General features: G+C 34.5%; 2 protein-coding genes across 2 annotated transcripts; both read right to left on the reverse strand.

The window, feature by feature from the left end:
* Positions 1 to 3797: 3797 nt before the first annotated feature.
* On the reverse strand, positions 3798 to 11021 carry LOC136799594 (activating signal cointegrator 1 complex subunit 1-like). Its single transcript, XM_067056317.1, has 8 exons — positions 10847 to 11021; positions 10142 to 10351; positions 8898 to 9070; positions 5845 to 5934; positions 5347 to 5393; positions 5029 to 5148; positions 4403 to 4598; positions 3798 to 4124 (listed from the first exon to the last, which is right to left on the reverse strand). Exons 1-8 carry the CDS (start codon positions 10983 to 10985, stop codon positions 3999 to 4001), a joined length of 1101 nt encoding a protein of 366 aa, XP_066912418.1. The 5' UTR covers positions 10986 to 11021; the 3' UTR covers positions 3798 to 3998.
* A 3200-nt stretch (positions 11022 to 14221) lies between these two features.
* LOC136799479 (uncharacterized) lies at positions 14222 to 22480 on the reverse strand. Its single transcript, XM_067056190.1, has 7 exons — positions 22280 to 22480; positions 18425 to 18571; positions 18106 to 18150; positions 17421 to 17580; positions 17110 to 17189; positions 15788 to 16159; positions 14222 to 15509 (listed from the first exon to the last, which is right to left on the reverse strand). Exons 1-7 carry the CDS (start codon positions 22373 to 22375, stop codon positions 14352 to 14354), a joined length of 2058 nt encoding a protein of 685 aa, XP_066912291.1. The 5' UTR covers positions 22376 to 22480; the 3' UTR covers positions 14222 to 14351.
* Between the last annotated feature and the right edge of the window lie 2010 nt (positions 22481 to 24490).

Genomic DNA, 24490 nt, shown 5'->3' on the forward strand with positions numbered 1-24490 from the left:
TCACCTTCCCCTTATAATAAACAGTTTTTAAAGTTCTTCTGTCCCAGACGGATTACCGTATCGGTAAAGTGGCTTTATCGTATCAAAATTTACCAACATTTGAAGAATATGTACTACTTTGCTGTGTAAAATTCATTTTCCTTCTCAGGCGAAGGATCTTACTTTGACCACTATAGGACATGAGAGTAATCTGCAACATCTACAGTATGTGGCCCTCAAAACGTCTATCCAAATTGAAATCTTTCTAGTGGATTCAGAAATAGGGGAAGTTAAAAATTTTTCTTGTGAATTAAGCTTCAACATGTCTACTTCAGGCGTATAAACTTTCGCGAGGACGAAAAATCGCGAAATTCACGACATTTACTTTCGTGAATCAAGACGTAAAATTGAATTCATGGAAAAAATGGCTTAGAGGGACAAATACGAAATATCTTAATCAAAAAGCATAACACAGACATCAAAGTACTATCAATAAGTATGAAGGCAATGTAATGACTTAAAAAAGTCAAAATTCACTTTTCTCTTTATCTTCATCGGAGGTTAGTGGCCCCAAAACGTAGACTCAATTAAATTGTGATTGTTACCTTAAGGGAACCTTATTTGGCGGGCAGCAAGTATCCTAAAAAAATTTAATTTTGGCGGGAACTTATTTTAGCGAACAGTGAGATTTTTTTAATTTTGGCGAATGACAGCGTATATCGGTTCTATTTTGCCTTATTTTGAGCAGTTTTTATGGGTTAATTTCCAATCTTGTTTGAGTTTGACTTCTGATGGTTTTAGTCCAAAAAAAAAAAGGAATTTTCGAGACAATTTTTGAAAAAACAAGAAAGAAGAAAATTAGCCATGTTAAAAATGAAATTAAAAATTTTTCTTTTTTCGGACTCAAGAGAAAAGTGTCAGGTTTTAAAGTACCAACATGGCTCATTAAGGGAAAACCTTCGTTTTGGGGGCCATATACTGTAAATCTCTACAAACATTCGTAAAATTCGAACAAGACAAAGAGCGGACAGTTTTTTGTACGAAATGGCTATTTCTTAAACAGATCAAAGTTCCATTGAACAAATTGCTTAAGACCGGTCTCCACTTGCGCTCGCTGCAATCGCACTTTTTGGTTTCAATCCTTTTTGCTTGGAAATCAACCGTTACGTTCAGATCGCGCCAATGAAATTGCTTTTTCTTTTGACCAATAGCGTGGTAGCTTTGCTCGAAAAATTGATTACCTTACATTTTGTGAGTTTTGTTTCAATCAAAATGATTTTGCGGGTATGACATTTCCAAATTCCATTAATACCACTTGCTCTCGAAGCAGTGCTTGATCATAGGTAAATACCATTATGCCTATTCATAAATCATTTTAAGTACCTGGTGTGTAACAAATAAGTTACTCTCTTTGATTTAATATTGCAGGCAGTAGCAGAAAGATTTTTCAAAGATTGTTTCGGAATCATTCAGAGGATAGGAAAGCCTAACTTAAAATTTGGCGTATTACTTTTTAATTTCACACTTCATTGGTTCAAAAGTTATGTTCAAAAACCTAAAATGTAAATTTTAAAAAATGACAAAAAAGGCTGAGAAACGACAATGTCTTGCTCCTTGTAATACTCTTTATGTTTTCTTTATCTCTATTGTTATTTTTTTACTTCTGTTTTCCCTTGGGCATAAACAAGATGCCAAATGCTTCAAACCCCACAAAATGTTCAACATCTTCCCAAGAGTTTCCAAAAGTTTTTCTGTGTGTGCATCATTGTTGAGAAAGGTGGCGAAGGTGAAAGTTTTGAGAAAAATTTAAAAAAATGTTTGAACTGTTGCAGCTCATCTCGATTCACAGATGATGTAGTGTATTTACAGGGATGCATAATTTTGTAAATAAGTGCTTTTTACATAATGAAAATACATTTCCTGATGCATAAAATCGTTTTGTGCCTCTCTTTATTACATACAATCAATTTAATACTCTCATTTTTTGTCTTTTTCTGTCATTTTTTAAAATTGATATTTTACGTTTTTGAACTAATGAAGTAAAATTAAAAAGTAATACACCAAATTTTAAGTTAGGCTTTCCTCTGAATAATTCCAAAATAATCTTTGAAAAATCTTTTCTACTGGCTACAATATCAAATCAAAGAGGGTAACTTATTTGTGGCACACCCGGTAGCAACGATTGCCTCGTTTTGAAACCATTACACCAATTATCTTTCAAAAATTATCGAAAATGAAGAAGTTTTGAAGAAGTCCTTTTCATTATTTGGATGTCAGAAGATTCCGTTCCATTCCGAAACGAAACGGTTCCGAAGCAAGTGTGAACGTCAAAAAAGAAGACGTCACAAAGCAAAACAGATCGAAACGGTTTCGCTCCACTTTTTTCATCGGAACGGAACTGCTCTGTTTTATCGCTCCGAAACATTCCGAAACCAATATGAACACACTCGATCCGTAACGAAAATCATACCGGAGCGAAACGGAACGGTAACGTGTGAACATGGTCACAGAGGCCACTTTTCCGGAAATATTTGAGGTATTCTAGTACTAAAATGTTTTTGGATAATAAAGAAGAGAGCAAAAGATAGATAGAAAAATTCTACAACAGCACTGTATTTATTATAAAACAACAAAGAGGAAGAGTACAAAACAAAATATTCGCAATTTACAATTTAGTATAATAAAAAGCAAGATTTTTCATCATTTCAATCCATCATCCAAAGAAAGGGAACATCTACCAATAATCCTTTCATAAGATTGTTTTTATTGTGCATTATATCCCCACTATATCAAAATAAACTTTGACAATAAGTTCATGCTAGATTTTCAATAAAAATCTTCTTGAAAGACCTGGATAGTTTAGTTTCACTTCCAAAATACAGATGGTTCTCTTTGATTCGATTAGTACCAAGAATTAATTTTCTTCGAATCGACACATGAGATCCTGCAACATGTCAATGTGATTCATACTATCCTGCACCAAAATTAGACAATTCCATTATATATCCAAACAAAGGGGTTGGACGAACATCTCCAGGGGGTAATTCGAGCTTAAATTCCAGGGGGTGTAAATTGTGTTATTTTTTCATTTTCCCAGGTGGGTAAACATTATTTTAAAATAATTGCGCATTATGTTTGGTGTAAACAAATTTGCTCCAATTAGTCATCATTTCAAAGAATTGGGCGCACTTAATATTTATCAATTAAATATCTTGCAAACAATTTCTTTTATGGGTAGTGTCAAAACCAAGACTTGCCCAAAAGCGTTTTTAACCCAATTCCCGACAATATCACACAAATATCAAACAAGATATTCAAAGAATGCTTTTAAAATACAGGACGCGAAATTAGCCGTAAAAAGGTTTGCAATCAAATACCGGGGTCCATTCATGTGGAATAATGTTCTTAGCAAAGAACTCAAAAAATCCTGCACAGAAAAATCATCCAAATTAGGTTTCAATAAATCACTAAAAATATATAATGAATCTTGACATTGAGAAATATTTTTAATACTATCGTAAAAACTCGAAATGTCTCTTTTTTTACAAATAATTTTATCTTCTACTTCTTTCTCTTTTTATTATTATATAAACTATATTACATTTATACTTTTTTCACTACTTAGTCTGTAAATAAACAAACTTCGCTTCAAGGGGTTAGGTGAAAAGACAGTAATGTCTTCTTCTTACTCCTGCGAATGTTTTTTTAGTTTAGGAAAGATTTTTACTTTATCATCAATATTAGCAAAATTACGTTGTACTATTTTTAGATCTTTTTATCATTGCAAATACTATGCTACAAAAAAAAAAAAAAAAAAAAAAATTATATGCCAGTTTGTCCAAAATCATTAAGTGTGAAAATAAATTTTCCAAGGTTTTATTTGCTAATTTTGTCATTTTCAAGGGGGTATCCACACATTTCCATGAAATGTTTTTTGACTTGAAAAGGTTCGTCCCCATCCCCCCCCCCTCTGTATGGAAATTTAATGGAATGGCTGATTGACAAATCATTGTTTCATGTTACGATTTGCTCAACAGAGGTATGGACACCACTCTTTTGTAACGTCCATCTTTATCGTAGCTTCCTTTGAGTGAGATATCCAACTTATTGAAAGTCACCTCACCAAACACGTAATCACCATACAACTAGCAAGAAAAACAAAGATGTTAAAACTAAATTTAATCGGACAATCTGTCTGTGTGCCTATCCCAAATACTAGTAGATCAAAATGATGGTTAGAACTATCTTAGCAAACCTGAAAGGCTTTTTTCTTAACAAGAAATGCAATCAAATTATTGTTTTATGATAAAATTTACTGCTCAGCTCGTCCCATCGAAACGGAAAATTCTTCAGCACACCTATACAAATCAAGATCACAAAAGCAACACAATCGAATCAACAGAATTGCAGAAGATAGGCTTACTTCAAGAATCTTGGTCGCGTCAAAAGTAACCCGTTCTTTGAATTTTTGATTGCGCGTTCGTTCTTCTTTGGGTGTTTTGTTTTCACGAAATAAAGTGTTCATGATGGTAGCGTGGAGTTTGACGTGATCGTATTGTTTTTTAACCAACCCATTTGTAGAGAGTGCATCCACGACCTCGTCCACGAACTTTTGAAGTCTGAAAAGAAAACAAGATTATTACAAATGTGAAATGCTGAAGTTAAGATCGATTCCCGCCTTGGGAAACACTCGCTACCGACCCAATTTTCCAAACACGAGAATTATATTAAAGAAAGCAAGTACCAACAAGTTTCAATATCTATCATATCAATTTTTATCTTATTCTTAAAGTTTGTCTCATCACAATTCAAACCCGTAAGAAAGCAGAGATATAAGTGACAAATTTCCACAGAAGGATCTGCCAGGGGCCAGGAAAAAGGAAACCATTTTATGCAAGTACAAAGAAAAGTAAACTTATTGAAGAAAATTAATTCTCTTAATAAGGCAACACTAAGTTGTCAATACAAGGGAGAGCTTGCCTTGAATGCTAAAGCGAAGCGCTTGGGTAGCACTCAAACAGAAGATCACAAAGTTACAAGCTTGCCTACCTGTTTGAACTATCAGGCAAACTGACTTTTGCGTAAAGCACATCTACTTCACCAGGGTCATCGTTCATGTATTCGATCCCTCGTAAATGTATATCAACCAATTCTTCAGGTAGATACTGTCTACAGAAAAAAATAATTCTACTACAAAACTGTTAGCTTTTAGTTTGTTTTGGGGATAATGAAAAGGAGTGTTTTAGAAATGAGCAGTAATTCTGTCAAGGAAAGATAGATTAAGGTATCGTAATAGGAAGAACCATGAAAGATAGATAATTTGCTGAAACAATCCAAGTAGAATAATTGGTCAGGTGAAATTCTTACTGTTTTATTTGATTGACGGTATCACTGATAGTTGGTAGCAATTCGTTCTGAAAAAAAATCATATCATAAAAAGTGCACTTTGGATGAGGGTCAAGTACTCTTAAAATAAATTGCCAAAATTGAGGGTGAAATATTCTTAACTTATTCTTACTTTTTTTAGATTTGACTTTCATACAAACACGAGAAATGATCAATTTGAGAGTTTGGGACTTTAGAATACACATTATTAGGAGTCAAAATTATATTTCTGCCTCAAAGTTGCAATTCAAGTCGAACAAAAAAATCGGTTTCTTCTTTTAACCAAATACGAAATGACTGTATTCTTATCAAATTCTTAAAGGGTATTCTTAGGGTATTCCTACGATTTGGCCAATTTTAAACCTGATATTCTCATAAAAAAGCGTGTGAAAACAAAAGAAAACAAAACCTTTAGGCAAAATCAAGGAAGGAACGTCCCAATGTCAATATTCTTTTCTAGAAGAACAGCACAAAACTTACCACTTCTGCATCATTCAGGAAAGGTGTCAAGGAGAGTGTTAAATGTAATCTTTTAGCCTCTTGAAATATACTGCCATCAACACCTCGTGCCTGAAAGAGAAAATTTCAATTCTTTTTTTCACTAAGTTTAGAGTACAATCGATTAGATTCTTGGGCTGTTACAAAGCATTTCAATTCAAATAAACCAGCTGCGCTGGAAGGTCAGCCCAATAAGCTTAAAACGATTAGAAGGAAGTACAATCAAGAAACCTAATTCGATGTTAAAGCCAAAGAGGTTAAAAAGCTCATTTTGGTTGAACTTCAGACAAAAAAAAGTTTAACACAAAGTTGAATTTGTCCAAAGCAGACAGAGATGTGATCGGATTATTTCATCCTTGGAATTTCACATAAATCTTTTCGTTAGAATGTCTTAAACCTGTTCTTTATTCTCTGAGGAAGTATCCGAGGTGGCCGCTTTATAATATGTTCACTGCGGCTTTCGTCAGTTTTGTTCACTGCGGCATTTTTATGTTGATTTATTTTTTTTTCTCCAGTCAAGGCCGCCCTTCGTTTATAGTTGAGTAGTTGAGTGTGCACGGTTCCGGGGGGGGGGGGGCACTTGTCAAAACGAAAAATTCAAAATTTTTCCTATTTTCGCCTTGAAAATAAAAGTAGACGAAAATTTGAAAGATTTTCTGTTTTCCATCCTAAAAAATTGTCCAAAATAATAAAAAATCGACCCTATCAGATACACAACTTGAAAATTAGTAAATTTGGGAACCTGTCAGATATCTTCAGAGCCTAAAAAAGAAATCCTGATAAGTGGCACGTCCCCGTACCCAATTTTGCCTAAGGTGCCTCCCCCGGGGCACGGTTAGCTGTCTAGTAATCACATAGTCAATTGATTCAGATTGATTTAAATGGCGTGTTCAACCTAGTATAATGTGAATGAATAGGGGCATTTTATATTGAGGAAGCTGCTTAGGAAATTCCGTCCAGATTCGATAACGCAATCAAAAGTTATGACGATTCTAAGTTTATGTTACGCCACACTTTGACATTCCTTTCTTACATACAACAAGTGATACTTTGATGGACCTACCTGGATTGTGCATTTAACACGTTTATAATTGATATCTACGTGACGTGACCATTAAACAATCATTCAGAACACAAATAGTGACGATCTATTAAAATTAGTCGTTTGTTTCTTATAAAAAAACGTTTAGAAACCAAAATTTCATGCTCTTGTTCTTTCATATTCAAGACTTCGTGAGCAAAAAAACATCTCCAAAAAATAGAGTAATTTGGCTAAGAACATTGATGTATGTTTATTAATAGTGATTCTTATTGATCAAGATGCTTTTTTTGAGCTGAAAAATTCATTTTTTACAAAAGTTTGCTTGAGCCATCTTTTATCTACTTTCATACAAAAAATCAGAAAAAAACAATGGTCCAATATTTCACTAAGTCCAAAAAACCCTTTTATGGCCTTTATTTTAGCTGAAATTTACCCAAATTTTTTTTCTACAAAAATCGGGCTCCGTCACATTCGAGGATTTATAGTTATGCATCTTTGTGCAAAAAATCGTAAAAAATGAAAGAGCCAATCAATCTAATACCTAAGCAATTGATAATGTGCTTATAAAAAATATCGAATTTGGCCAGTTTTTCTATAAAAACACGCCAAACAACCAAAATTTCCTGTCTAAACACTCGTGAGAAAAAAAAAACATCTATCTCATAAAAAAACTGAGTAATTTGACTGAGAACATTGATGTATGCTTATTAATAGTGATTCTTATAGATAAACATGCGTTTTTTGAGCCAACAAATTTTTTTGCAAAAATCTGCTTAAGCCATCTTTTACCTATGATGGTACCCTTCTTTTATGCAAAAAATTAGAAAAAATTAATGATCCAATTTTTCACAAAGTCCAAAAAACCCGTTTTTTAGCCGTTTTTTGGCCCAAATTTGTCCAAAAACATTTTTTTCGAAAATCGGGTTCTGTCACATTCAAGGATTTATAGTTATGCATCTTTGTGTAAAAAATCATAAAGAATGGAAGAGCCAATCTCGAGAAAAGCCAATACCTAAGTAATTGATAATGTGCTTATAAAAAAATATCGAATTTGGCCAGTTTTTCTATGAAAACACGCCAAGCAACCCAAATTTCCTGTCTAAACACACATATTCTTCAAAAGTAAGCCCTCATGAGCAGAAAAACATCTATCTCATAAAAAAATTGAGTAATTTGACTAAGAACATTGATGTATGCCTATTAATAGTGATTCTTATAGATAAACATGCGTTTTTTGAGCCAACAAAATTTTTTTGCAAAAATCTGCTTGAGCCATCTTATACCTATGATGGTACCCTACTTTTGTGCAAAAAATCAGAAAAAATTAATGATCCAATTTTTCACAAAGTCCAAAAAACCCGTTTTTTAGCCGTTTTTTGGCTCAAATTTGCCCAAAAATTTTTTTTTTCGAAAATCAGGCTCCGTCACATTTTGGGCATTGCCATTTTGCATCATTGTGCAAAAAATCAGAAAAAACTAATGAGCCAATCATGAGAAAAGCTGGTAACTAACGGACGGACGGACAGACGGACAAAGGTTAATTTATAGGACCTCCACCGGGGTAGGTCCAAAAACTCTCCAGACAAGAAAGCCTCAAAATCAATCATAAAAAACTTTCTTTTACACCCTCTATTTATTTACAATACAATAGCTTCTTTCAATTTATTGAATAAACAAAAAAAATTGTTTTTCACTTTCTTCTTTTTAATTATAGTGTTCTTTTATTATTATGCGCAAATCTTTTAATGAAGTTATGTGTTTCTTTTCTCTTCCAAGAAAAAATATTTTTCGCGCCAAAGTTTTCCCGATAACTTGTTTTCCGAAAATAATCCGAAATCGGATTCAAACTTGAAAGTCTTGACGACGACCTCCGGGAAAAAAATCGTGAAAGGGATTTGAAGGGTCACCGGGGCTGACCAATTAAAAATTAAACTAAGTCAAAGTTAATGCGTCAGGATAAATATATTTTGATAGAGGTCAAATAAATACAAACGTTTAGTTCGAGGACTTTTTCTTTGAAGTCTGCAAACTTCTCATCCATGTGGTCAGCGTCAAGGGCGATACAAAGGAAATGTGTTGCAGGTTGTTCTGTACGGTGTAAATCAATGATTGTTTGAAGTTGATTACGTCCGCTCACTACATCACATTTGTGACGTCCGCTGATTACTGGAACAAAAAATAAAACAATCATTATCTTACCTTGTTAAAAAACCTTTCACTCATCATAGTGAAGATATATATCACCCATATTTCAAATCCACCCGCTAAATCAGTCAAAAATGAAAGTTTGCACCGCATAACAGTACTTAAAATACTCGGAAATCTCCTAGTTTATTTTTCTAACCCACACTCAAACCTTTGCAGTTCAGCTCAAGACATTCATTTGCATTATAATGTTAAAAATGCTTGGAAAGTTGACTCATTTGCTCCCTGATGCAGGCTCACACTTTTAAAATTTGCAATATCAATAGTAGAATCGGATTAATTGCACAGAATGTTTAAGTCCAAAGCCAGGTAATTGGTCCAAAGTCGAACAGAGTACCACTGACATCAATCTTTTTAGAGTACTGGACACGACCCATGTTGTCCTATTTTTGATCCCACCCAAAAAAAGCACTAGAGCTCGGCGTGTTTTCTCATTTGAAATCAAAAATAATATTTGGAAATTTGAAGTTACTGAATGACTGCAATTAATAGCGGCAATTAATGATGGCATATAACTAATTACCAAAATCCAAATTTTGACTTATAATCACCAGTTACTACCGTAAATCCTCGAATAAGCGCCCGGGCGCTTATTTAATTTTTCAGGCTCTAAGGGGGGCGCTTATTCGAGCGGGGCGCTTATTTTTTTATTTCAGAAATTCGTATATCAACAAATTCGGAATCTGCTTAAACTTAGCTGTTTCAAAGGGTTGATTTTTCAAAAAAGCACGAATAAAAGAAAAATTAGAAAAATCCAATTGATAATTTCTATCATTTTATTCTTAATCGCTTTCTTTCTTTTTAAGACACAAGTATCTACTCAATATCTTATTCAATCTATAACAAAATTCGAATAAGCGCCCTTCCCTGGAGGGGGCGCTTATTCAAAGGGGGGCGCTTATTTGAGCGGGGCGGTTATAATATTATTTTAACTAAAAGGGGGGCGCTTATTTGAGCAGGGCGCTTATTCAAGCGGGGCGCTTACTCGAGGATTTAAGGTATAAAGGTTTAAATTCTGAATCAGAAACTTACTCACATTTCCTTGGCTTCCTTTTGGTGGTAGTTTAATAGATGCATTACTAGAACGTTCAATCTCTTTCTTCTTGCTTCCACCTTTACCAATTATGAATTTGTAATAAAACATGGGTAAGTCTTCAATGACAATTTCATAACCGTTGTGTGTCTGTTCGACTTGCCATTCTGGTTGGTTTGAGCAAGTGTTCGGTTCGTCATAATACGTGTCTATGAAAAAATTATTGAAAATAAATTAGAAAATGACATTTTGCAGGAATTACTTCAAACAAATTCTAAGAATGACATTCAATGAGTTGGATTTCTGCAACTTAGCCCTGATCATTTCATAATCAGTAAAAAAGAAGTCAAAGAAAATGCCTTAAAGGAAGAAAATTTGGCGGATTTGGCGGTTTTGGCCAAAATTCGCCAAATTAAGTTCCCAAAAAATTAAAACTTTCCCGCCACCCACCAAATTAAATTCCCTCCAAATTAAAATTTTATCAAATTTTGCTCAATTTTTCACAATTTGGGTCATAAAAGGAGCTATTTTGAACATTTTCACATTAATTTTAAATTTGAACCACACCATCCGCCAAATTAAATTCCCTCTGAAACTTCTTCCGTGAATGTAAAAAAGCTCGGTTGTCGGAGCTTGTAAAAAAGGGAGTAAGGTCGGACAAAGAACATTTGTCGACGAGATGAAAACTAAACTATTAAAGTTACCTTCTTCGACATAGGAAGCCAGATTTTCTGTGTAATCACTTTGCTGCTCATTGTTCAATGATTTGATTGGAAGCTGTCGATAACGACGTCCATTGATGTTGATAATGTTTGGTCGTAATACGTCTTGTATGCTCAACATTCTTTTTAAATATTTATTCAATCTTTTTTATTTTTGCTAAAAGATGAAGTGGAAGACAATGGTATGGATTCATTCGAGATTTGATTTGAAAAAATATATACACGCCTAACTATTTTTTTCAATTTTTGCTAGACAAAGGTACAGATTCGATTTTTATCCTTAACATAACCAAAAAGATTACTATAAGTTTCAATTTTGGATTGATTAGAGGTAAAGTTAGGTTACAATTACAAGCTCTGAAAAGAAAGTTCTTTTCCTTTTTATTTTTACTTTAAAATGTTCATTATAACCGTACTTACATTTTAATAAAGAATGGTGGAACACTAGTAAGGCTAAAATTATCTTATTTTTAGAAATCAACCGAGAATTTCCTACCAAAAAAAATCTGGAGCAAAATTAACTCCAACTCGTTTGGTTTCCAAAAATATGAATATAATATAATTTTGCCTTAATATCAATAAATGCCTCAAAAGTTAATATAATATAATTAATAAAAAAAATATTGACTAAAAATTAAAATTCAAATGTTCATTTTTGCATAAATACTCGTGGTGACAGATACAACACAATGGAGACTAAATCTCTCTTTGCCACAATCAGCCAAGTACAAGTTCTCATTATTTCCAGTGCATCATACTAATGCAGACAGGTCTCGACCATCCTCCCGGATTGTTTTGTTGCATACATAGGAATTGTAATAGGAACGAAGCATTCCTATGTTAAAATAAGGGACGGAATTTTCACAGAATTTGATTTTGTAATTTAAGGTATTATACCAGGGGGGGGGGGTCAAGCAGTTAATCCAAAACACTATGCCTGTTTTGACCGTGGTGGTCCATTTTCAAATTTTGAAAAATATAGTTAATCCAAGAGTGGATTAACTGCCAAAGGGGTGGTCTCTGAAAGAATTCTGGGAAAAAAAAGTGGACTAACTGCATTTTCTGTCATTCTGTAAAATTCTTTTATTCTGATTCATGCTCGTTTTTGCCTCTTCTTCTGTCTTTAATACGTCAAACTGCATCAAAGTCTTGCTTTAACTTTTTCCTGCTTTGTTTACAAATTCCGTTTTCACTAATTTTCAAGCTGTTATGAAATCGGGTGATTCGCCCCTTTTTTTGTAAACAAAAATCCGATTAAAATTTGAAAAAATTATAGGGTGAGTGGGGCACCTAACCCCAAGCAAGTTCTACATCGTTGGGAACACTTAAAGATTGGGTTTGCAGCCTAGTTAAAACCACAAAATCTAACTGGATCTAACTGACTTTGAATGTTGATTTTAAAATGAGATATTTGAATCTTTTTTGAGGTATGCAATAACGTTTGCTATATTTTGTTACTTACTGCCTTTTATCATTTTGCTGTTTTGATCTATTTTCTTACCTGTTCATACTAGATTTAGATATTTTTTCTTTATATTTTATATTTTCATAGCTATTCATGTTTTTAAAAGAAATGCATTGAAAATTACTTAGAAAGTCCACCAACATCAATTAAAATAACTTAATGCATGCCAAAATGCCCCGGTGGACTGTTTTAGGGGGTGGTATACAAAGATTGTGACTGAAAAACAGTAAATCCAGTGTGGATTAAGTGTCAGAATGGGTGGGTGGTCCTAATATCATCCAAAATCAGTTACTACGGATGATGTTCTGGATTAACTGCTTGACCCCCCCCTGATTATACTACCTTTTGAGGTAGATTGAGGTGCTAAATAAGATTTAAGGGCAACTTGTCGAAAAGAGAAATAAAATATTTTCATAGATAATACCTATACCATGAAATCCAAATTCCGTGAAAACTTTTTTCCTGAATTGAAAGGGTTAATGGAATTTCCATGCCGAAACAGGATTCCAACCATATAAAACTATAGTTAATTGTGGTTATTTTGGAGGGATTATCAAGGGACACAACGTCTACATTATAAGGGTTCTCATAGCTTCCAAAGCAATTGAAATGGTTGTACAAACACTTGTCCATCTTTGCTGGAACTACCTTCTATTTGATACAACATTATTTCGACCTCATGTTGGATTGGCCCTCACACTTTGTAGTTTCATTGCAACCAATATGTTATAACTGAAAGGATTCAGATCTTCGTTCATTCATTTTGTGGTACTTGATATCTCTTTATTGGAATTTGATACTTTGGGATTCTGAAAATAAGAAAAACACAAAGATAATGATAATTTAATGGCATTGAAAGAAGTAAATTAACTTTAACCAAGCTCCAAGGTATGACAGAGTTCTTCTAATTCCTAAAAGAACACAGAATCAAGAGATTAAAACAAAACATACGTGTGATTTCTTCTTTGACTTTGATTACATCCTTGTCGTCAGACTTCTCCAGTGCACTTGCCAGGATTGCGGTGACGTGAATATTAGGTGTACCATCCTCTCCATCTTCAGTGGCAACTGGGTTCCCTTCATCATCTACGATTGCTTGCATTGTGACCTGAACCTCAGTTGTTTCTTCAGGTTCACCTTCCTCCATAGCTTCTTCAGCTGTGACTATTCTGTACTCTTCTTGTGGTTGCTCCATTGCGTGAGGTGCGCCGCCAGGTGATTTCAACTCTGGATCAATTTGTTGGAGTTGTTCAGTTAAAGCGTTTTGTGGTTGTTGTTGATCAGTGGGTGATTCGAGTGCGGATGGCATCTTGATAATATCATCTTCTTTCTTTGTGTTCTTCTGGTACACTATCTTTTGAGAATCATTTGTATTATGGTCACGTGTCAAATGTTTAACAAGGACATATCTCCGTATGAATCCTTTACCACAGATGGCACAAAAATATCGGTATTCCTTTGAATGTGTGATCTCGTGTCGGCGTCGAATATCATTGCGTCGGAAAGCCATACCACACACCATGCAAGGGAATCTCCGGTCATCTTCACCTTTCTATCATAAAATAAAATTTTCATATAAACAAAAACATCGATTTTAAAGAATATCCTTTAACATACAAATATCATGTGTCATCACAAGCGATTTGAAATGCAAAAATCCCTGAACACTCACAAGCGACCCTTCAAGTAAAAAAGTTAATAATTAACTCAATTAAAATCAATCCTAAACAAGTAAATGAAGGGAGTGAAGATTTTTCCTTTTGATAGTTCTGATTTTTCAACATAAGAGGTGCTTTGCTTTGTTTATAGACAAATGTTTTCTTGGACGACTATAGTTTTATATCATGCAAAAGAAGGTTCACCAAAATCTAAAAGAAAACCAGAGTAAGTAATTAGCATAATAACAATTCTCATTTTATTCTCAAATTTTCCAAATAAAAAATATTAAAATTCTAATAAAAACATCTCTACAGTTAAAATTAACCAAAAATATGGATACTTTAGTAATTTAAATGTTCAAAATCAAGGGGTCCAAGGAGGTCTTTCTTCTAAGGGAACATTGACAACAAAAGATTCATCTGGGTCATCAAAGGTTTCCTCTTCTTTGATAATCACAATAAGGTTACTACCATCTTCTTCTTGGTCAGATTCCTCATCTTGAAAGCCTGATCCTTCTATCTGTTCACTTCTTTGTTTGTTCATAATTTTCACTAGATCTGGTTGAAGTTGTAAAGTTTCTGAGGTTGCAGAGACATCTGAAGTGTTAGAAGAAGAAGCCTCAAGTTCTGTAGGAGCCAGCTTTTTAGGTGTTGATTTTCGTTTTTCTGATGAGCTTTTAGTTTTATTTTCGTTTGGATTCTCCTTTGGTAGGTCAGCAACAGTAATTGCACCTGGCAAGGTGTCCTGTATTCCATGCTTTTCAATAGTATGGTTTAACAGATTGATATGTTTGGCAAAGACTTCTTCACATTTTGGACATTGGTAGATTTGTTTAGCAGATGAGTGAACGTTAAAGAAATGCTGTTCTTCTTGGTGGCTATTCATTTCGATTTTTGTTTTGAAACTACGGTGACACATACCACATGTAAATCTACCATTGGTATTGGACGCAGATGTATTTTTAGTTTTCTTTTTAGATGGTTTGGCTGGTTCTGTAAAGGTTGTGTCTATAAAAGGATTTTGATGAGGCTTTTTTACTGAAGCAGCCACTTTAGTTGATGGGTCAAAGGTTTTCTGTAATGTGGGCTGCTCTAATGCCATAGAAACATTACTTTGGGTATGGCTCTGAGATACGTGTTTCTTCAATTCATTTTTCCTTTGGAATGGCATTGAACAAATGTCACATGAATGAATGGACTTTTCTTTTTCCTTTGATGCAGGTTTATGATGGATCTTTTTATGTTCATTCAAAGCGTGTTTGCTTTTCACTGGTACACCGCAAAGATCACATTTCAATGGATCATTTGCTGAATGGGTGACTTGGAAATGATTGCGCCAATTTCCTGTGACAGTAGACTTTTGCTCTTTGCGACAAATGCGACAGAGGAAGACCAAGCGAACATATTGATTCACACCATAGTTTTGAATTAAACAATCGACTTTTTGAATCCAAGGAATCTTAGGGTCACTGCAGATTTTGTAACAAACTTCAAAGTTATTTGTTTTGGCTGGTCTTTCATCCTAAAAACAAAGTGATTTTGGTTTAAATACAAGTAATAAAAGTAATAACAAGAGCCAGTAAGTCTTTTTAAGTCATGATGCTGTATAACTGTTTTGGTTGAATAGTGTTCTTCTTGCTGGGGGTTAGATATTTCACAGGTTTCAGAAAGGGGATGGGGGACGGGCTTAAAAGACGTTTTGAAAAGGCTTTTTTATTTTTTGGGGTTTTGGGTTCCTGGTCGTGGTAGTTGAGACCACTGAGCAAACTCTTTAAAAACAGATAATAAAAATTAACTTACCAATGGCTGGCGGTTGACAAGGTGTGAATTAAAATGTGTCCTCCACTCATCTTCATCAAATATTTGTTCATCTTTACAAATGCGACAAAAGAAAGAGATGCAAACGTAAGGATTGTCCCATCCAAATATTTTATCTGTTGTTGTTGCATTGACATCTGTGTCATCACTGTTTGGGTCAGCTTGTGCTTGTCTTTTTTTATCAGGTTCAGAATTTGAGGAGTCTTTGCTGACTCGGTTGGTGGGAGGTACAGTAACTGGATAATCTTTGACAACCAGGTTAGCAAGTGGTTCAACAGCTGGATAATCTTTGACAACCAAGTTAGCGAGAGGTTCAACAGCTGGAGGTTTTTGAGTGACTGGGACAGGAGGAAGCTGAAAACCAAATATTATTGCCTTGAGTCTAAATGTTCTGATCGCAGAGAGATGTCAAACTTTTCTCCAACACAACCCTTTTCACAACACCAATAAACTTGAAAACTACAAAAATATCTTAGAAAAAGTTATTAAGATTTATCAAGTAATTTATATAAGTTATAAAACTTTTGTTACATGGTACAATGATAGAACTTTGATAGAATTTATATTTACCTGTGTTGGAGAAAAAATGACATCCTCTCGCGAATCCAGTGTTCAACAATAATCTTGTAAAAAGACATCCGCAAAGCTAAAACAATTGTTGTTTTCACACTCATTTTAAGACGGGACCTGGAAAGACTATGGCCACTAAAAACTTACGACATATATTTCAGCTTACTGAAAGATACAGTACAGCATTCTTTTTGATAAAAGAACCTAAAAATGTCTCAATAATTTTTGGTTGAAATATTGTGCATTTATTATGCTTCGTCCTTTCATCTAAATCTATCATTAGTTTTACTGCCAAACTATTCCTGCCTAGTGTGTACCTTTAAGAAATTAATTTCTGTGAGGATTATATTTTGAAAGTTTTCTTGAAATCTAATCCTCGGGAAAAATTAATCTTTCACAGTTTATTCAGGTTTGTCTCATGAAATCTCAAAAACCCTTAAGAAATTGATAGAAAATAGTCAAAAAAGGCATCATCAAGGCAAAAATAAGTCGAAAAAATGTCTCGCGAATATTAATCCCCTACTTGGTACTTGAAGCAAAATTTTCAAATACATTTGTTTTCTACCAAAAAATACAATACCCTGTTTATGAATTATAAAATGCCACAAACAACAAACAGAACAATTCTTTTGATAGCTTTTTAAACCTTTGGAATTTTTATGATAACGATAGTAATAAAAATATTTACACTTTTAAAATAATTTCAGAATAGATTAGAATTATCTCAAACATACCGATGGATCATCAGTTCTTTGTTTCTTTGCTTGTTTTGGTTCGTGTTGTAATCCAATGACGTGGACATTTCCTTTTTTACCTAGTAAAAGAACATAATAAGTCAATCATAAGAAAATAAAGTTTCTAGGATCAAAGAAAATGTGTGTTGAAGCATTGTTTGACATTAGTGCACACAGGTGCACACTTAAAATAAATGAACTTTAAAATAAGATTTAATTTTGAAAATGTATCCAAGAAAATCGAGGTATTTGTGGAAAAGTATGCAAGGAAAGAAATCGAAATTGTTTTTGTTTAAAAAACCATATCTTACGTTTCATTTGCGGTTGATTTCCCTGAACAATAAAAATCGGTCGCTCATCATCAGATTCCTTGTTAACTTGAGTTAAACGATAGAAGTTTCCACTTTCTTGCAATTTGACACAATCAGAGAGAGTGATGGCTCCTTTTGATGGTGTTTCGTCCTCTGAATTCTAATGATAATAAAAATTGTAAAAGGTTTGTTTATTTGTAATATTGAAATCGAAGAAAATATTCAATACAAGACTTTAAAAGCCAAAAAATGAAAAAGGAGAACGGAGAAGAAAAGAGGTCTTCTGATTGGTGAATGGGTATCACAAAAAACTTTGGACAAAGAGCCACTACCTGACAACGAAGAAGTCTTGGTTAAGCTCAAGATTGTTTTTTGTATGTTTTGAGTTTTACAATTGATATGGAGTATTTTAACATACAAGAAGTGCTAGACTTGAATGCCTAATGCACGAAGGGGACTAAAATGAGCAAGTAGGGTGAATAAAAAGGACTCAAAACTTAATAAGCAAGGTGGGTAAGAGGGGAAAAAGGGGGAAAGAAGGCTAATGCAGAATAGTTAAGCCTGAAGAAGATCAAACACGTTATTCTAATGAATGAAACAGTAAGCTTTTATATAACTTTTCTCAGTTACAAAAGGTTGTTAAATATCACATATAGTATAAGAAAAAGACAATAACGTGACTTACTGGTATCGTTGATTCTTCCTGTCCATCTTCTTCACTTAACGCTGACTGAAAAAGGCATAGGCATATTCACCACACAAGTAACAAATTTTGAAGAAAAAACCAGTAAAAAACAGCCTTAAGAAAAAATAAAATGAAAACACACAAAAGTTGAAAACCCCTGTTTAGAGGAGTAGTATTTTAATAAACAGATCTTTTAGAATATTTCAATGTAGAGAACACCCTTTTTTTTGCCTTCTCGGTATTTTTTTTCTCAGAAATGCTAATTTTTGCAATGAAACATTCATTTTTAAGTTGTTGTAAAGCAAAGTCACATTATCACCTTCTTTTGTAAGTCCTCCGCACCATCATCACTTGACACACGCTTTACAAAGTTCCAAAATTGATCAACAAGATCTTGGTATTCTCCTACACTATCTTCTGCTTCCCATGAACTTTCCCATTTCACTTTGTAGTATCTTTTACCATTCTATGAAAAAGAAATGAAGTTTTATTATCAGGAAACCTCAATCATTTGTTGGAGTTCGATTAGTTTGATCGTTTGATTGGTTCGACAAGGTTTGATTCAGTTTGATTGATCGGGTCTGGTCAGCAATTAAAGGAGGGATCAAGAGTAAGTGAACTGCAATAACTGACTTACTTACTACCATAAGTTGGCCTAATACCTAGCTATACGAAAAAGTATGCATAAGTCCACAAAAAACTACAAGGTTACTTCACCTAACGGATGCATTAAAAAGTAAGTACAGTGATTCCAATCATCCTATTATTCATATCTCTAAAGATGGGTGTCGAAATTAGAAGAGGGATGTCAACCGAACCAACTTAAATATTTCTACTAGGAACAGCTCTTTATTTTAGAAGCGAATTAGAAATACAGGAACAGCTCCAAATGCATTCCAGTTGAAAAATAGCGTACTTCACAAGGAATCTGATACTCAAGCTAAGAATGCCATTTTTAGAGCATTTTCAATTATAAATTGTCGATTAACCCCAAGTAAGGATCACTCCTTTCACAAAAATGTCATTTTATGTTTGAGAATTAAGAATGATGTAAGAATATTTTAGGTTGATTTTCCCCAAAAAAGTTATGAATATCCATGATGAAATGGATTTACACCATTCTTATAAAAAAAAAGCGTGTATATGAGAAAACGCGATTCCCCAAGTAGTTTTGTCAACTGACAAGTCTGTGGCAAGATATTCCACTTATTCCACTAATTCTGAGTTCTTTCCAACGTGAGAGGTCCGCAAAAGGTCCCACTGTTTTTTTTTAGTTCCTGAGAAGTCCGTCTGACTTGTTGTAGGTGAGTTATATTTCAGGGGGTCTTGTAGAATTTTCTCAAAGATAATCAACAATGTACAGTACTTTATATTGGACTTTTTCACTCAAAATAGGAATCTTCATGGTTTATGTTCACATGATAAAAGGGAAGTAAAATAAAGTATAAAAGTGTTATCCATTAAAAGAAATAAATTTGCAAATGCTTTGCAGGACTTTACTCTCTAAACCCCCTGACAGAAAAGTTTTCTTCAAAACTGTTTATTAAACGGTGATGATACTAAAAATTTGCTCCTCAATGGTTAGCATAAACAATTAAACGAAAGTGAAATGATAGCAAATGTCTCTCAGAATAGACCTTTTCGCCTTTCCATCCGTCATATTGGATAGTATGCAAAAACTATGGTGGCCAAATTGCCGTGGTGAGATTGCATTGAAACCTATACAAAAAGAAAGTATTATTATAAAACTTACATGTCTAATTGGCATTATATTTAAGCGTAATCTTGTAGAAGAAAGATTAAATTTGCTTCTTTTGAAAACTAAAAATTATTAAATTTGATTAAATTTAAAAAATTTTTGCACAGGAAAGAATGTGTGACTTCGTAATTACTGCTTTCAGTTTGAGTGTTTTGAAAGTTTGATGTGGTTTGAAAGTTTGCTGTGTGTACCCTGTTTTGTGGAATTTCTTTTATCAGGGGCTGCTGCTCCACTTTGAGAGTGATAGGACCATGATTATGATATACTGAAGGAGGCGCCACCATGGTTAGCGTTGATGGGCCGAAATTTTTGAATTTAGCCCTTCTAGATTGCCTAAAACAGGTTTCTTTTGACGTTATTAAACAAACTTTGGCTTGATTTACAAAGCAAGTAAAAGCTTTCTTTTTACTCTGAAAAAATGTGGTCCCCGGTGCTGCTGCCCCTGTTAATGGCATGTCTTTTTAATCTTTGTGTAAAGTTGCATATGTTTTGCATATTTTCCAACTAAATCCAACCACTGCTTTTTTGTTCCTGTATTTTTGCATACAATTCAAGATGGGGGATGGAAAGGCGAAAAGGTCTATCATGCGAGTTTGTAAGCCAACTCAGTTTACATTAACAAACTGGAAAGTGCGGCGCGATGTGAGATCCATAAAAAATATGGCAATTGCTTTTTGAGATCTATTAAAAACCAAGAATTTGAGTTGGAGAAACACAATTAAAGTTTTGGGTAAAGAAAAATGCAGTCTGTTTTTTCCTACAGGTTCAGTAGTGAAATATCTCAATCTTGGCAACCATCTGCTGATTAGCCAGCCAGCAATTGCTAACCTGATAACAGCTGTTTGTAATTTTCTTACGCGCACGGTAAACCTCTGAAGGCGCTTGAAAATTATACGTCTGAGGAAAATAGTCTTCCCACAGAAAATTCTACAAAAAGAATCTTGTTGTGCACCGGAGAGTTAAAAACTGATATGGTGCCCTATTCATAAACACAATCACATAACTTTGTTGTCGTTCTAGTCTTTTTCGACGAACGCGGTCATTACAATTTCGAGATTGCATATTCGTTGTCAGATTGTGATGTTTTCACACATCCCTTTAGAGCTTCAGCGTGGTGTGCAGAAAGTATTTATATACAATCTGATCTCAGACAGTTAGTCACACTAGTGTCCTGCAGAAATGCGTATCAAAGATTAATGCTACGAAAGCAGCGCTTATATCGTTTACCTGACTTCCAAAGCAAAAGGTATTTTTCACTTGCGATTGGTGGCAAATCCAGTCTGGGAAATCCTCTCAATTGCACGCTTATGTTCCGAGGCTGTAAGCGCGCAATTGCAAGGTTATCAAAATGGCAGAATTTTTAAGCGTGTAATTACACGCTTATCAGAATTGTTCTGAAACGGGCGGTAAGCGTTAAGCAAGATTGACGGGTGACAGCTTTTGCGGTAAGCGTGTAATTGCACGCTTTAAAATTTCCTATATTTTTGACACGTAATTCCTTCCGAAAGCTCTGTTGAATTTCAAAAGCCTAGGGCAGTTTTACTCAAAATTTATCGTAGAAGAAGATTCTGTAAAAATGGATTGCCCGTTAAACCATGCCTTCGCCCGAATTAGAGAATTCTGAACCCCTTGAAATCCCTAAGCAATTTCAACCGGGGCGGGAGCGGGCGTAAATTATAACCATGCAATTACGCGCTTACGCCCTCGGAACATAAGCGTGCAATTGAGAGGATTTCCCAGACTGAAATCCAAGGGGTCGAAAACAAAAGTGATATAATAGCACTGATTACCCCACGCAATTGAACCGGGTTGGAAATATTTTGCTTCATTTCAAAGAACTGCATAGAAGAAATTTTTTTTCCATGGGTCAATTTTGTCTTCCAAGATTGAAGAAACTTTTAACGAAAAAATAAAGTTCCCAGTTTTCTTCCTTTTTCCCCATTTTCAGTTTGAAGTTCATTTTTATTCATTTTCACGCTTTTAGCCTGAGACGCCCTTATCTCATTTACACTGGGTGACGAATACCCCATGCAAATGCTCACCCCGTTCATTTGCCAGGATGCGCCTGCCTGAAATACATCCTGTAGATGACTGATGTTGTTTTTTCTGAAAAAGCTTAATTTCCTATAGTGTGACTAACTGTCAGGTTTATAGCAGTTGCTGAAACTTTCATCTCTACTATCCACCCATCCTTTCAAAATCAGAGATCAAAAAACATAATTGAGATGTTTAAACTCCTTTTAGAAATTTACCCATGCTACAAAATCCACTTTCGATTTTCTATTCTATTTTCTTTGAAATCTTAGGGTGTTCGTTGCACCACGAAATTGGCGTTCCTCCCGCCGCCACCTTAATTGTAAACATCTCCAAGAAATTGTAAGGAACAGCAGATAAAGACAATTTTAAAGAACTTACTTGTACTTTAGTATCAATTACTCTCTTTGCTTCTTTGTTACTAGATATAAACAAATAGTTAGCTGCCTGTTGTGGTAATTCTTGGGGTGAAGACATCTTGCGCTTCGCGCCTTCGATCAAAATGGCGACTTTCTTGATCACACCACGAAACCACCCACACCCTTGACTTGATCCCTGGGCGCCAACAACAATCTCACAAAAAACAATGGGCGCCTTTCATAAAAGCGCCCTGGGACCGAGTTTAGAGAATTATGGGTAAGTTCCCCGAAATTGGAAATGTCCCGATTTACAAACCCAGCTTTCAAAAGCCCGCGAGAAATGTTGCCAGGTTTGCGGACGCAGACAGGCAGACGGGCAACTAGTTTTTTATGTGTAAAAGTTTCTAAAAAAGCCATAAAAAAAAAAAGGCTTGATTGAAGAAAATATTCTGCAGACGAAACAATCCAAAGATTCAGATAAGTATAAAGTCTTCGAAATACAAGTTTTACTGTACAGACAGGGGTAAGTTATTCTGTTCAACAAACAATCGTACGAAGCAGGTCCTCTCTCTTCCATTTCCTTGCCTTGCTTGCTGCAGCTTGGGTTAGCCATTCCAGGGTCAAATTGAAACTATTCTGGTGGCAATCAAACCTAGTTCATCTTGTAGAGCTTCAAAAAAGAAAAAAAATGAGGGGTCATACACCTCCTAATGATAAGCGGTTCCGGAGATATTGAGATTTTGGTTCCGCTAAAATAGTACCTTTTTAGACATTTGAGGTTGACAATTTAGCCCAGAAATGACATATGAAATGGCACCGAAATATGCTGCGAAAATTGAAAATTCAAGCTTTTGTATTGAGTCAAGATATTCCAAATATCTTCATTTTGACTGCAGACTTTTATTAAATTATTTTTGTATAATGGCTTGCTAACACTTCAAGGAAGAAATGAAAAGACATTTTTTTGAAAAAGAAGACATTGCATTGCAAAAAACAATTAAAACGTTATAAAGCGGAAGCTAAAATTGCTGAGCCTACCTATCTTTGTAATCAAAGCGCTGTGGAGGAAAAATTCCTCATGGCATATAAATAACTGTTTTAGGCTAAAAAAGGGTCAAATTTTTCAGTGGTATCACTCTCTATAATTCTAGTCCTCATTTTCAGGCTGAAAATGCTTGCCAAAGTATGAAAAGTAAAAATTAATAACTTTAATGAAAGAATTAATTTCAGAGAGTAGCACCATTGGATTTCTCAGGTATTTTCTGATAAATATGGAAAGTTTCACTGTCTGAACATTTTTTCCTTCGCAGCGCTTTGAAATCAAAGATGAGTTGTGAAATTTTTTGTGTCCCGCAGATCTAATTTTTCTAAAAATGGCCTTAGTTGGAACAATTTTTTAGACAAAAGTATAGAATATTACACCTGCATATTATATATGGTTGGAAAGCTAAAAGAAAGCTTTAAATTACTCAAAAATAATTAATTTTAAAGCTCAAATACACAAAGAACAATTGCTTGTCAAAGTTTGACCTAAAATAGAAGATTTTGATAAGCGTCAAATAAAAAACAAGCAAACCCGGAATGGCTACTTGGGTATAAGGAAAACAAATAGAATCAGGGGTGCTCTCGATGGCGATGCTCGATGCTCTGTGTCTGCTCTCTTCTCTTGCTTAACTTAGTGTTGGTGAAGGATTCTTCGTCGTGATTCTTCACAATGGCTAAAGACTAAAATCTGTTTTTCAACCAGGCACACAACCCTTGACATGGCCCGAGAATTCTTGGGCCAAAACTTTTATTGGAATTTGCGTAAAGCCCGAGTATGGCCCAAGCTGGCCCGAGAATTCGGGCCGTGTTCGGGCCACACGCGGGCCACACTGTGCCACACTCAGGCAAATTTTTGAAAACATGATTTAAACAGGCGTGTAATTTCAGGACTGAATTTTTTTAACATTTTCTTTGAGAAAAACTTGGTTTCTCTTAATTATAGTAAATATATGAATGTTGTAAATTCATATAAATATTAAATGTCTTATTTGGTATGCAAACATAGTTATAAATATACTTAGGGTGGAAATATTTGCTAGTAAACTGGTCCTGGTTTTAAACTGAAGCGTGTCCACGGGAAGCTCATAAAGTTTTTTTGAGCGATATAAACAAAACAGACAAATCTTATTTTGTACTATTTTGTTTGATTGGACATGCTGAATCAATTTAACATTTAACATGGCCCGAA

The sequence above is a fragment of the Clytia hemisphaerica genome, unplaced genomic scaffold (assembly GCF_902728285.1).
Source record: "Clytia hemisphaerica strain Z4C2 unplaced genomic scaffold, Clytia hemisphaerica genome assembly, whole genome shotgun sequence".
Lineage (NCBI taxonomy): Eukaryota > Metazoa > Cnidaria > Hydrozoa > Leptothecata > Clytiidae > Clytia > Clytia hemisphaerica.

Excerpts from the sequence above, each read along its gene's own strand:
- LOC136799594 (XM_067056317.1), bottom strand. The coding sequence starts at position 10,985 with ATGTTGAGCATACAAGACGTATTACGACCAAACATTATCAACATCAAT. Across the intron at positions 5,394-5,844 it reads TCCTGAATGATGCAGAAGTG|AACGAATTGCTACCAACTAT; the intron begins GTAAGTTTTGTG and ends ATTTTTTTTCAG. Across the intron at positions 4,125-4,402 it reads ACGCGACCAAGATTCTTGAA|TTGTATGGTGATTACGTGTT; the intron begins GTAAGCCTATCT and ends TTTTCTTGCTAG.
- LOC136799479 (XM_067056190.1), bottom strand. The coding sequence starts at position 22,375 with ATGTCTTCACCCCAAGAATTACCACAACAGGCAGCTAACTATTTGTTT. Across the intron at positions 18,151-18,424 it reads CGGAGGACTTACAAAAGAAG|TCAGCGTTAAGTGAAGAAGA; the intron begins GTGATAATGTGA and ends TGCCTTTTTCAG. Across the intron at positions 17,190-17,420 it reads AAATCAACCGCAAATGAAAC|GTAAAAAAGGAAATGTCCAC; the intron begins GTAAGATATGGT and ends TTCTTTTACTAG.